Raw genomic sequence first — 15,500 nt, 5'->3', positions numbered from 1 at the left:
AAAAAAAAAAAAAAAAAAAAAAAAAAACACATCATAGTAAAACCAATACCTTCTCAGCTTCGCATCGAAGCTAAAATATACAGTATAATTATAATTACACTGTAAATTTTTTTTTTATAAATTATGATTGATTCTTAAATTATTTTTGAATACTGTCGTACGTCGGTAGTGCCCCAACGTAGACACAAAGGTTTAACACAAGTTTATTAATGTTTTATATATATATATATTGACGACGAGTTCGTCGTTCGAGCTCTTCTCGAGTCTTCCCGTTGGATAAACTGATCAGCCCCAATCTCTCTAATAAGTGGCCNTTGGATAAACTGATCAGCCCCAATCTCTCTAATTAGTGGACTACTAAAGGGGTAGAGTTTAGACCCGTCAGCACAGTCTAGCTCANCCGTCAGCACGGTCTAGCTCAAAAGTAGCAGACTGAAGGGTGGCTCCTTGTCAGCCACCAGCACAACTACCTTTTTACTATACCCACTAAAGGACGGTTAAGCCCAAACACTAGCCAGCTCGTACACTAATTATTAAGACTGACTAAAGGTCCAGCAGTCCAACCTAGACTCTAGCCGCACACAAACACACACAATTTCGAGATCACCGTGAATATTAAATATTTGCGCTAAGTCCAGATTTTTAAATAGTTTTTTTTTATTTACGAAATGTATCAAACACAAAAGTCAAATAAAATATAATATAATAATTTAAAACAAAATTAATTAAATCTTATAAAAAAGACTATAAAGTTATTCTTACGTCAACGACCTAACCCGTAACTCGACGTTTCTTCGACAAAATCGTCCAGTCTCGTCTCGCTCAGTATCGTCCCGTGTCGACCCCCTATACTTTTCATGTTTCCCTTTTATATTCTTTTTCCCTCCATTATTAATTTGCTTACCCTGCATTTCCCTTTTATATGGAATTATTATATTGCTTAAGAGTTCAAAAATTGCTTACTACTATTGTAAAGCTTATATTATACTAAAATCGACGTAATTCAATACTTCCTCGTCTAATTACTACAATACAAAAGTTCTGTTTAGAAAACAACTAATCTTTATATATTTGCTTATTTATGTAGAACATTATAACTCTCCATATTTCATTAAATATTTACTCAAATTAATTTATTTTTACACAAAACTATAAAGAGTTAAATAATTTTAAATAATAACCAACAGTGTCACTTTTGTAAAAACTTAATGTAAAACCTTTCAGCGTTTAATATTGCAATTGTTTTTTTATTTCTATCCGATATGTAGTATTATTGAGTTATGCAGCGTATAACTTATGAAAGTATATACTTTATTATTATAAATCTCTAACATCTTTTGAGTCAATATAATTTAATATATTTAACAGATATTTAAATAAATTCCAAAAATAAAATTTTTATTTTTCTATAAAAAATGTTTTTAGCATAATAATATGCAATAAAAAAATTATTTATTTTTATTTAACATAATATCAAGTTATGTATGAAAAAATTGGTAATAAGTCCTATTTTAAAAGAATGATTTAAAAATGATATGTTGATTTTTTTTTTTTATAATTATTTAAAAGATGCGAAATAGTGTTTCTTTATATAACAGAAATTGTTGGTATTTCCTTAGATTATGAAATGTTGTCAACTTTTCTAAAATTGTCTAAAAATTCAGAAAGAGACCAAAATTATATTGTATCAGCCTTTGTAGAATATGTAATTAAGAATAGCACTGTCTCTAAAGAAGAAGCAGCTACAATTTTTTTCAATAGCCCATTGTTTACAGATCGCATTAATGACATAATCAAAAAGTATACAAATGATCAAAATCAATGTAATTACAAAGGTAATCATCATAACTTTTTTTTTTAATTTATAAAAATATTTATGAAATTTTTTAACAATTCCGATCTATGTTTATTCTAAGCTGTTTGATTATTGTTTTAAATAATTTTTTTCCTGAAAATTAATAATTTATATATATATTAAGAATTGATCCATAATATTTTTAATTTTAAATAATAATTTATAATTAAAATTAATTAATCTTTAATTAATTAAGGATTTCTAGTTATTATGTTAACTTTAATTTTTATATAGTAATTCAAAAAGATGTAAATTTGTAAATTTGTAAAACACTAGTAAATTTGATGGTAACTTACTACCAGTAATATCGTGGGAATAATTACCAATTAGATAAATATAACTTCGTAATACTTTAAAAGACGTCTAAAAGTATTTCACCTTTGTGATTAAAACGTATCATTTAATATACAACAATAAATAGGTAAAATATGATTAAACGTGTTCAAAAATTGTCTGATGCATTTATATCACACAAATTATGTCAGTTGTCGAAAATCACTTAAATATACTTATCTTTATACTCATTACTCATATACTTAACTCTAAACCTTATAAATATTCTGAGAAATATTAGTTTACCTTTGTGATGTTGAATCAAGGTTGATAATAAGTATATATACACTTTTTCTGTGAGTTTATAATGTATGTAAGGCCCCTTTTTGCACTTGTTGAAAGATCATAAAGTGAAGAAAAAGTGAGACCAAGTGACAGTTTTTGTGCACTTTTATATTAAATTAAATTTATCTATATATGCAAGAAGTGTCACGAATTTTTACTATTATCTCTTTATTACTCGAATGTGTTAGTTATTACATATTATTTTACTTAAAATATATGATTTGTCACAATTAAAGAATTCCTTACATTAGATTTTTATATACATATACACTTACAATACATTTTTCTCAGAATAGTTTAATAGATTGACATGTATAATATACATTTAATTTTATGACTAATGGAAAATGATTTATAGATTACCGAATAATGAGTGGTGTATGTATTGTAACATTTAACACTATTTGAATAATGTAAAAATCTTTAAGTATACTAATCCGTTTTTTTGATGATCATATTTTAACATCGTATTACTAAATACTTAATAATTTTTCCTTAAGAATATAACAAATATGAACCATTGTTATTATATATTAATTAAACTCTGTATACTTTACTAACCATGCGTATGTACTTAAGCATGTAGGGATGACCTGGGTAAGTTGGCAAGTCAGGAGTAAATTGACGAAGCTTAATACTTTGTTAATATGTTGTGATAAATATCTGACTAACGAATAAAAATTTAGCATGGCGTTACGGATACTTATTAATTTACTAAAAAATAATACTAAAAATAATTTTTTTAACATAATTATTATTTAAAAAAAATTTGTGTGACTATCGTTAAAAAAAATTTTATTACATATTTTTTTAATAGTGCAATAATAAATATTGCATGTTATTAATTATTCCTAAAATATTGACATTATTGCTTTATTTTTATGTTTTCATTTTTAATTTGATTTAATATCTTAAGGGTAGTCTTACACCAATTGAAATAAAGTTTTTTTTATATTGTGATAATTCAATTTTCATAAATAATAAACTGTTCCTACAAACTAATAAAATATATATTTTTACTTAACATATTTTATTACTTATACTTTACTTATTAAGACAAAAATTAAAAAAAAAAAATACGTTTTTTATTTATTTGTCAGCTTACTATTATAAAATGTCAACATACACCTTGATCAGGATAATTTACCGAATTTAGCATTTTTAGAGTAAAAAATTAATTTAAGAATACAAATGTTTTTTAATAGGGTACTTGATATATGTTGCAATTCAAAAATATCAAAAACATTGTTCTAACAATTAAGATTACCAATGGGAGTCTTTAAACTTTATGCTTGGCGATTAATAATACTCGTGTATTGATAACAATATTATTATTTTATTCGTTTCAGAAATGATAGCAGGATTTGGCGATGATTATACAGGAGATAAATCTTTCGTTTTGACTTATGATCAAGAGACACAAAAATGGAAAAAAAAATACACAAATTAATTTCTATTCTTAGTTTATAAAAATATAGTAACACTCCATTAAAATTATTTTTTTCATAAAATATTTATTCAAAAATGTTTATATTGATTTTCATCAATTTATATTTGATATAATGTTTAGTGAAAACATGTATCATATAATAAAAATTTATCACTTGCGTCTAATATTATTTAAAATTAAAAATAAATTTAAAACTATAATATTAAAAATATTTAAATATATGACCATTCAAAATCTCACGTGTTGACATCTTAAATTAAAAACTTTTGTTTCCTTAAAATCTCCTAGAGTTAAAAAGTTGAAAAAATTTAATACATTTATTTATGATGTATCAAATTCAATAGCCAGTTTCTAGCTATTGTTTGTATGACTGGAACCCTTCAAAAAAACAACTCTCCTTCAAAAATTAATTTTCAAAGCAATTTAAAATTCTAACTATTAAGTTTAAGAAAAGTAAATAACACCTAAATTAGCTACAAATGTTTATCTAGTTTTTAACACATTAGGTCTCTGCGTACATTAGATTTAGGTCAAATTAGACTGTTTGCTTCTTAATGAATAGCTTCATTCTTGAGCCCATTTTTTGAGGTTATGAAAAACTCTGACGTGATGGCGTCAAACGAACCTCAGATTCAAATTCAGCGACACCAAAAACATAAAGTAAACATGATCTGTTTATTAGCTATTTTCTTTCGATTTTTTTTGTGAAGCTATGTAATATACACTCTGTAAATTGAAATATAAATGTAAATAAGCTAATTAATCCTAAAGATTAATCCATTATGCATACATCCATACGCATTTTTAAATCTTAGACATTTTATATTGTAATAAAATTTACTTTCCTTCAAATAATACTGATATTAATGTAAAAAGTAATAATTAGACAGCATAAAACTGTTATATATTTTAATTACAACATAATAATAACATTTTCATACAAGAAAAGGCCTTTAAAAAATAAAAAATATATTTATAGAGTAATTCATAGAGTAATAAACACCAAAAAGCTTAAGACCGGATAGTTGAATGAAAATTTTTCAATTGTCCAAACTGGTTATTTACGATTCGAACACGTCAATAACATTTTATTCTTCTTCTTTATCTGGCCCTTAATACTCTTTAAGTGTTTTCACCGCTATCACGTCAATAACATACATTACATTAAACATGTGAATAGTTAACCAATACGATTTAACTCCGATAACAAATATTTATTTAATGAATGTCCATAATATTATGAAAACATGAAGTGTTAAATATATTGTTCTATGTGATGTTTTCACGATTAAAATAGGTTTATTTTGGAAAAAATAATTAAACAAATAGCATCGTGATTGTCAGATATTAAAGATAATATATTATAAAATTACTAAGTCCGTAAGGAGTACTTAAAAACAAAATAAGTTTCCAGGAGGAAGTTAAAAAGTAATATATTATTTTGTGCATCACCGAACCGTTTCGCGTCACCCGCGGTCACTCAGCGTCGCGCGACCTGTCGTACAAAGAGAGGTAGCTGTGTCATTGTCGCCATCTAGCGGTAAAGCCGGAAATGAAATGCGACCGTGTCATATGTGTTGTGACGTAAAAAGTTAACCTATCATGAATAGTACTATTTAACACATTAGTAAATTAAATTAGTTATTGTGAACATCATATAATTAAGTGTAACTGCTCGGCAATTGGTAATGCGGTGTTATTGTCTAGATAGTATTAATTTCGTGGTGAATAAAAACTAATTTTGAACAGTATAATTCAGTAATAACATAATTAAATTTTCCTAAATAATGCAGTCGCACATTCCTTTTTTTCTATTTTATCTGTTGTACAATCGTTCATAACAAATTATCATTGTGATAACAAACGCCCAGCTGACCACTACAGTACTGTCAATCATTCAACCGGTCCTAGATGTTTCTCAACGAGGCATGCACTGATGTCGGCGTTTGTTTCCCCTTCCGGTCCATGTGTGTCGTCGCCGTCAAGTGGTCTGGCCGTTTTGTTCAAATGTGTTTTGGCCAGTCGTTTTTTCTGTCTCCAGCTTTTTACTTAGTTTTATGTTGCGTATATTTGAACATATCATGGCTGCCTAACTTTACTTTTGGCCCTGGCGATCGAGCCATGGGTGAAGATTCATTTGTTGGCTACGGCCTGGGCATCATGATAATATAATTTGGTAACTTTGTACAGCATTCCCGTTTTTTCTTTGTCTTTGTCCATTTCATTGTTTCCCCTATTCGTGCATTGTCACGAGGTTTCTTTAAAAATGACATTAATATATTTTAATATTTTAATATGATTATTCTATCTGATCCCTTATTTTAATTATATTATATTTAAAATTCCACTATGCTCCGGTTTGGTAGAGCCTCGGCTAGTGGTGAATCCAACTTCGTTTGGGTTTATGTGCTTCATCGGTGATAACCTCACGGTTAGTTATCAGTGAACATCACAGTGTCAATAAAACGTTTAGAAAAATGTAAATAAATTCTAAATTACTGAATGAGAAACTAACGATTTCGCCAAAGAAAAATATAATACTTGTGATATTACGCAGTGTATTTAATGTCAATACTTAATCATAAAATAAATTATTAATGAAAATAATCTAAATTGACTTAAAAAAATTACCTCTACGCTAATTAGTAGGAGTTCGTTTAAAGCCAATTGAGCGTAAAAACTGTCTGTCGTGTTACGCCCATTATATTTTGTTGAGATAAAATCTGTACATTTTGCGAAATAGGAGTTTTGACGAAGTATGTCAGTAGGGGTAATTGCTATTAATTAATGTACATTTTTATGTTTGTATAAATAAGGTAAAATTTTGTAGACTATTATATTAAGAAATAACAAATTAAAATTATTATTTTATGGTAAATTCAAATTGCGGTTCTAGGAAAATAGGGTTTTTTTGATCTACATGGACTGGTGAGTTCATAAGTACATTGTTTTTGTTCATTTTTATGAAATAAGTGAAAGAGCTTATTTCTTTGATAACTCCATAAGGTCCTTCGTAGCGGTTATCAAACTTATTGTTATTCAAATTTTGAATTTGTGTTGTAGGATGATTTTTGAATTATTTTCAGCAAAGTTTTTCGAATGTGATTTATATTGTTTAGTTTGGCTAGAATATTCATGTCATTTGAGGGTATAAGATATCGGATCCTATTATTAAATACCGTTATTGCCGCTAGGGATATAAAATACTGGATTCGATCCCATTAACATTGATTTTAAATTTAATTGAATAACATTGAATTTTATTTTATTTTAGTTTGTTTATTATTTTAATTATTTGATCATTATTATTAATAAATATTATTATTGTATTTTATTATTATTTTAATTAATGTTATTTAACTGTTAATTTTATTAGGTAATTGATTATGTATTTATTTATTGAATATGTGAATTTATGTGAACTTATTTCTTATTAATTATGTAATCTATTTAATTTTATGTGACGCTAAATATTATTGTTCGAGGTCGACCAATCGTCAGGATGGCCGAGCTGTAGTATTCTGTAAATTGTCATAAAGGCGATAAGGCCCATCGATAGATAAAGTCAGTGTGTGATTGATCCTCCGTCGTGCTGGGCCGGAACGTTGAGTGATCGGTTGTTTTTGTCTGTTTAATCGAATGATGTTTAATTGTCGTATTAATAAATTATAATTATATTTACGAAAAGTACTTTTCATATGTAGTTATATATTTTTTTTTTATTAATATTTTACGCAACAGTTATAATAATTTTGTGTAAAAGTATTATGTCAACTTTTCATGAAATTTATCATGTTTTTATTTCTCATAGTATAATTGATATATGAAAAATATCGTTAATACCTTTTTTGTAGGCAAATATATGTTCTATATACATTTTAACTTTAATATTGACTAGGTCGAGTCACTTTATGTCGAACATAAATAGCACATGAATAAGAAGACACATAAAACAATTGACTTACTGACTTACGACGATGAACTGTACACGGATGACAATTGACACGGAGGTCATCGATTTGCCTTGCTAAGTGGGCAAGGGCTGACTAAAGCAAAGACGCTAAAGAATAGCTGTGACACGATATAATATAATAAAAGGTGTTTGTGATAACTGATCCACTAGGTCTTTGCTAAAGGCGTTTTCTACCAACAAATTTGTCAAATTATCTATAGTATTCTACAGAGATAATTACTCATATTTATAATTTGATTATGTTTAATATTTTTGAGGCTCTAAGAATCGAGACAATACTTATTAGGAACTAAAATAAACAAAACAGGATATTATTTATTTTATTTTATAATTTCACGGGTAGAAGCCCATTTTAAAAATAATACAAGTACATAAATTAGGTTATTGTAACATAGAAAGATATATACTAAAAATATGTAAATTAATTATTAAACGCAAAGATAGAAATACAAAATGAAAATAAATTTAATTATTAAACATAAAGAAAAATACAAAAATTAAAATGAAAAATTCGGGTCAACATTGGCATTAGACATAAGACGACTAAGTGTCTCATTTTTTGCATAATTAGTTAGGCAGTGAGAGACAATAAATGGAGTATTATTTCTTGTTGCGCGCTGAGGTACTCTGAAACATATGAGGGACAACAGTCTCGGCGAATCAATATTCTAATCAATCAAAATAGAAATTTCGCAATTATTGGAGAAACTTCTAGAATAATCTTTACACAAATAATTATCAATTTTAAAAACTTTTCTGACCGACTATTATTTTATTACTTTTTACTAATATATCGTTCATTTGGAGCGATGTTTACATTAATGTCCATCTTTATAATTACCAGAAGCGTATCTGTGGCGCCGAACCGACGGCAAGATTAAATAGTTACATTTTTAAGAAAAACTAGCCTAGTATTAAGATGTAATGAATGAATTTAACACAATCCAAATAACATATAACCCCTTTCCTACCATCTCTATCTCATCGCTTCTCTTATTCATTTTTATTACAAAGTGGCGACCAACTCGTGGCTTTGAATCTACTTCCCAAATATCGAGATCATTACAATATTTGTTTTCATTGTATATTTGTAATATAACATAACAAATGTCAGATTTAACGAAACAAAATCTTATATCGGTAGTAAAATATATGATCGGCATAGTAACTTTTCAAATAGAAAACCCAGCACAGGGAGGTCTTGACACAGTGGTGACGTGGCATAGTTGGATCAAGTATAATGATATCTGACAGTGATTAAAATCACTATCAAAAAAAGACGCTTCGATGCAAATCTTTAGATATTGTTTAATTTTAAAAAATTGGTGTTTTATTCCAAAAGCTACATGATCTGCTAGTTCATTATTAATATCCTAATTAAGATAATGTATGTAGAATGAAATATTATTTCTGATAAAAAAATAATGTTGATTCATACACTTTTCAATAAATCATAGCATTATAAAGTTAAAAATGTAAAAAATAAAATCGAGAATTTTCACACAATAATAGCATTCGGTAGCCATTTTCACCGTGAAGATAAAATAAAGTCCAAAATTTTTTTTTTTTGCATAATTTAGTAAATTACATTAGCTTTAATTTAAGATATATATAAAAGTGTCAGACCTTCCGGAACATTTTCAAAATTTAAGTTGAAATAGTCAGTTTTTTGTGAAAAAGTTGTCATTTTGAATCCCCTCTTGTAGGCAGGTTAAGAATTAAATTTATGAAAAAAATACACCAAACGAAAGGTAATAATATTATACATCTATATAAAAAAGAATTATATTGATGTGTTCATTTTTGAAAAAGTTATGGCACTTTTAAGTAAAAAAAAATTGAACAAATTTCGAAAATTAGCGAATTTTAAATTTGTAATTTTTTTGGAGGTGTTAAATACACATCACAAGAGGTCGTTTCTTACCGATTTTGCTGTGACTTATAGCGCCACTCGCGCTGCCACCACCGGTTGTGCGAGGAATTTATTACGTTGGATGTTTACGTGCGTGATTTCTTGTGACTCGCCTAGTTATTATCGGTCCTTGTGTGACGTTTTTTGCGTTTTCGGTGTCACCCTCATGCGTTTTGTTGTATGGCTCTATGGTGTTTGCGAGCACGTAGTTGGTAAAAACACCTATACATCGCCCTTGCGATTGTCGCACCTTTATGCATTATTGTTTATCGCCCTTGCGATACGCCCATACTATTCGCAACAATAAACAGATTTATAAAAAAATTATACCAAATGATAGTTTATGTTAAAAATACAGTTTATTGTTTTAAATTCTTTCAATACATTTACTCATTTATACAGTCCACTCCCAAATTCTTTCTCCTGCATGATATAAATACTCCAGAAACGAACAGTAACTAACCCGCATATTATAACCGGGCGTTCCGTTCAAACAGGAGGTTTCCTCCATTTGCGGGGAACGAGGGCATTTTTTTCAATTTTTGAGGATAATGTCTTCGACTAGATACAATTTGTGATCTTTTGACGTATCGTAACCCATGGATTTGCTAAAAAATATTAACATATATTTAGGTCAAGTAAACACAATAATATCTGATAAAATAATACACTTATTAATAACAAAAGAGTTTTGCGATTCTCAGGCTTCATACCTAGATCTCTTCGAAAGTCTCTTTAATCTAAAAAATATTGCTTTAGAAAAAAAGGTTCCTGTCATAGCATTTTCTTCTGTAGATTTAATTTGTGATGGCCTATATTGAGACACAATCAAAGACATGATATTTGAAATATTCCAAAATCAACCGATAGATATATTAATCTGTTACCCTTTACTTTCAATACCTAAACACAATAATGAAACAAACAACTACTACATTACAAGACAATATTTTACGTCAACTTTGGCTCCGCCGTCTACCATCACATGCACAAGCTATTTTAACCGCACAATCAGAGCTTCCTCTGGATAAGGTAGCCGAGCTGGCTGACAAAATTGTTGAAGTGCAGCCAGCCCCCTCGCAATTCGTCCATGCTGTTGCCACGACGAACAATAAAAAGGAACTCGATGTTTTAGCTGCCATTGAAGCACTCACAAAACAGGTAAGCGAATTATGTGCTAAACGCCCGCAACGTTCCCGCTCTAGGTCACGTAACCGTTCAAACGTGGAACTGACTAACGGCAAAGGATGGTGTTGGTATCATAGCACTTATGGAGAAAAGGCTGCCAAATGTAAGGCTCCCTGCAAGTATCAGGAAAACTACAACGACAGTCAGTAGCGGCGGCAACAGACTGTCCGAACCCGAGCAGCCGCCTGTTTTTTACAGATCAAATAACAAAACAATTAGGGATAAAATACCTGAGTTTATAAAAAAAGCACAAGAAATTCAAAAAATTAACTATGATAAAACCCATCAATTAACAGAATATTCTCCTGGACAATTAGTTCTAGTGAAATTTCCGTTTCAACAGGCTAATAAAAGTCGAAAACTTGCTGCTAAATTCAGAGGTCCTTTTAAAATAATATCAAAAATTAATAATGTTAATTACTTAGTACAATTAACGTTGGGTAATAAATTAACTAATGATGTTATTCATATTAGGCGACTCAAACCTTATCACAGTCGAGAACACACTAATAAAAACGAATAAAATCTACTATGAGAGTTAAATTAAAGATCAATGATTTTGATAAAAGGATCAAAAAAATATGATTAAATTTCTAATATTACCTTATAAACAATAAGTCGTAAATTTGAGTCAAAAAGTATATAAATAAATAATAATAACAATAAAATGTCATAAAAAAAAGAAGAATGGTAAAAAGATATGGATATTAATTATAATAATAAAAATAATGAAGAGAGATTACTATAATGAAGGATGATGAGGGAAATAAAATAAGTGGCCATACGTGTGATATTTATATTTTTTTATAATTAAGAAAGAGGAATAATAATAGAATGTAGATGTTATATATAGATGTTATGGTTAACAGATTGTTGAAGTACGTTTAGCTACAAGGTGATAATATAGCATACAATACATATATCCATGAACTCTTTATTAAAATACTACCACCACACGTGGTTTGTCGTAAAAATATAAATTGAAGGAAAGTTATGTTCGGATGATGCACACCTGAGTCATATTAATTCTACAATGAAATGTGCAATGATTACGGAGGAGGATTTTACGACTCTTAATATTTATTGGTCATGCTATATGAATGGGAAACAGCGTGTGTTCATGTAAAATGCTACTGTCCAATTGTTGGGCGCCAAGCCTTAATGGCTGAATTATTTTCTTTATGTAATTGTATAATACAAGTTAAAACATCTACGTTGAACGCGCACTATTATGACCCGAATGGTGAGAAAGTAGTTATTAATAACTTTTCAAATTATCCACCTTTAACAATTCTATTATTCCCTCGATAAAAGTTATTCTTGATTTATCTTACGTCTATCCTTAATTTGTATGACATGCTTAGAAATGTAATTTCTTACCTTGTGTCCAGCTAGCTTGATTGTTTATTGAGTAAAAGATATATATATATAAAGAGAGCACTGACTTTTATCTACTTATTAATTTTTGTAAAATTATGCAAATTATTAAACTTGAAATATTACTTCACTGTAGTTCCTTTCTATACTTGGTGTCTAAGTATATGTGTTACTTTATATTTTAAAATAAAAATGTATATAACCAGATAGCTTATGAGAACCAATCCCTAGTGACACGTTATAAACTATTGTTTTACGAATAGTTTTAACCGCTAGATGTGCTAGGGTAATGACTTCAACAAACTATCAATATTTTATGAAATTGTGTATTTGACATGAGAGTCGACAGAGTTAGAGACAGGCTGGCTACACCATCGGAGATTACTCTCGTCGATGCACAGACCTTACAGAGTCAAAACTGCTTGCCGAAAAGAACGTAATGGAATATGAGAATCAAACCCTAGTGACACGTCACAAACTATTGTTTTACCAATAATTTCAACCGCTAGATGTGCTAGGGTAATGATCTCGCAAAATCATCAGTATCTTGTGCAATCAATCAAACACATATCTACTTAAATTTAAAATACATTCTACGATCTCCTTAGTGACACATCACAAACTATTGTATTGCAATAGTTTCAACCGCTAGATGTGCTAAGGTAGATTTTCGAAATGCACTTATTAAATAGAAACTCCAATTAAAGAAATAAAAAATTCTTAATTGAAACAACTCACAAAATACAAAATAAAAATTTAATGCGTTTTAATATTTTATAAATATTCAAGACTAAAAAAAAAATAAAAATATAAAAAGGTTAAGTTATTCTTTCAAAATGACATTACTTATGAGAGATTCAGATAAACACCAAGTGTAAAAAGATTTTAAGTAAGAAATAGCACAAAACGCGAAATAATCTGGTGCAGAAAACGCTTCATGACCAGATTTTTATAAAAAAAATAAGGTGACGAATGAGCTAGAAATTGCTCTTTTATAGGCCTGTTTCTCATTGGCTAGTTAATTAATTTAGAGAGATCTATGCGCAATCTATTGTTCTACTAATTTGCGTTAATATTTCATACATGTATTGTTGTTTTTATATCTATCATCTCTCATTGTAATGCGGTTTATTAAAAAAATCATTATTATAAAAATATAAATTAAATACGATAAAATTATAAGTGCTAAATATCTATTACAAATATGCACCCAATCAAAATTGAGCGCGTCCTCGCTCTTTGCACAATAATATATAAAATATAATTTGATTAATATAATATTAATGTATCGTGCAATAATGAAATATATATATAAAAAAAAATAATAAAATAAATATATCAAATGGTGCTATATATGCTATATAAATTTATAAATATAGTGATTTAGTGGCAATGATATAAAATATAATGTTTATAAAAGTATAATAATAATAAATGTGCGATAAAAAAATTGTAATACACGTGTAATTAAAATATTATAAAGTAAACTAAAGTTAGTGATTAATATAAGTGTTATGAATTTTATTCAATTGATTTGACTTATTAATAATTAATAATTCGACGATAATTATGTCTTATAATAATAAATTTGTGGGTACACAAAAATAATAAAAATGTGATTAAAATGTTATAAATTAAAATAGAATTAGTGATTAATATAAAGTGTATAAAAGCATATAAATGTATAAAATTTAATGTAATAATTTGTCAATAAAAGTGATATAATATTTAATATACTAATGCTTATCCTTTTAAAAATATAAGATATATAAAAATAAATATTATATTTAATTGGGTTTAAAAATATAAGAAATACATAAAATATATATATAAATTCTTACATAAAAATTACTTGATTATATATATTTTTTATTTTTATCGATATTGAGATTATGGTTTTATTTTGATTGATTTGTTTCTAAAATGTTTATTTGGCAATTAATGTTAGTACTGCAACTAGGAGCATATATTTATTGCTGTCGTTTTTGATCTCGTTTTTTGTTTGATATTTTTCTTTAATTTCTTTTTTAGATATTTTTTTTTTTTATTCTTTTCAGTGTTTTTGTTTCGTTTAGGATTTGTATATTCATATTCTAGATTAATAGTAGTTAATATATTGTCTTTTGAATTGTTTTCTGTTTTTGTTGATGATATTATAGCTACTGGTCTACTCTCAAATATGAGTAATCCTGTTCTTATTTCTTGTTGTTGACATATTCTTAAGTATGATATTGTATTGAAGTCAATAGTAGCTGGAAAACCTCGTGTAATTTTTTCTGTGATAGCTAAAATTACTGGGCCAGAATCACAATAATTTACACAATTATAATTTTTTCTATATATTTTCCATTGTGGATTTTGTTGTGTCCATTCTTTAAGAAATTTATTTATTGAAAAGTTAAATTGTCCTTGATATTTATTAGATGTATCATAATTAATGATTTTATTATATTTTAAATTAACTATTGTTAATAACCAATAATCGTTTAAATGAAATGGCAATAACAACAATTTTGGTGTTGCTAAATTATCTGTATTTGTATTGTTTGATATTTTGGAATTTATATTGTTACGAAATAAAAATATTGAGTCAAATATTTTAATATCATGGGGTGATCTTGACTGTAGCATTTTCATATAAAAGTTGATTAAATTGTGTGAGTAATGCATTTTAATGGTCCAATTGCAATACTAACAAAAACTACACAAAATACGTGAATAAATTGAATGATTTTTGATTGAGAAATTGATTGAAGTTTTGAAGGTAAGTGTAAAATATAATTATAATGTTAAAAAAAATTATTTATGATTTTAGTATTATTAGAATTAAAAAAAAAATCATACAAGCAAAAAAAAATGTAAGGCTAAACACTAAATACTAAATTTTAATTACTATAATTATAATTATTTATATAATATAGGTAAAAATATTAACATGTGTTGAAATAACTCTTAAAAGATTTATATGTGTGTGTTTTATACGTAATATTCAAGATAGTACTTATGTGACTATTGAGATATGTTTTTTTTGTATGTTGTAATTTTTATGTGTTTAATTCTGTATTGTACTATAAAAAAAATGTATGTATTAATTGGTTATTAGTAAGTAGTACCCATTTTTTTATAA

The 15,500-nt window shown here is 27.3% G+C and overlaps 1 protein-coding gene across 5 annotated transcripts in view; it reads left to right on the top strand.

Moving 5' to 3' along the window:
- LOC126894990 (uncharacterized) overlaps positions 1-15,500 on the top strand; it is a 166,420-nt gene that overhangs the window by 9,327 nt on the left and 141,593 nt on the right. For 3 of the 5 annotated variants that reach the window (XM_050666411.1, XM_050666408.1, XM_050666410.1), the window contains one exon: positions 1,620-1,835. In XM_050666411.1, the coding sequence (XP_050522368.1) occupies positions 1,620-1,835 (216 nt within the window). Of the gene's footprint in view, positions 1-1,619; positions 1,836-3,822; positions 4,101-15,500 lie in introns of those variants that run through there. The other 2 variants (XR_007701560.1, XM_050666409.1) reach the window with 2 other exon arrangements.

The sequence above is a fragment of the Daktulosphaira vitifoliae genome, unplaced genomic scaffold, assembly GCF_025091365.1.
Source record: "Daktulosphaira vitifoliae isolate Bord-2020 unplaced genomic scaffold, ASM2509136v1 Scaffold_1, whole genome shotgun sequence".
Lineage (NCBI taxonomy): Eukaryota > Metazoa > Arthropoda > Insecta > Hemiptera > Phylloxeridae > Daktulosphaira > Daktulosphaira vitifoliae.
This window is presented reverse-complemented; position numbering and strand designations above follow the sequence as displayed.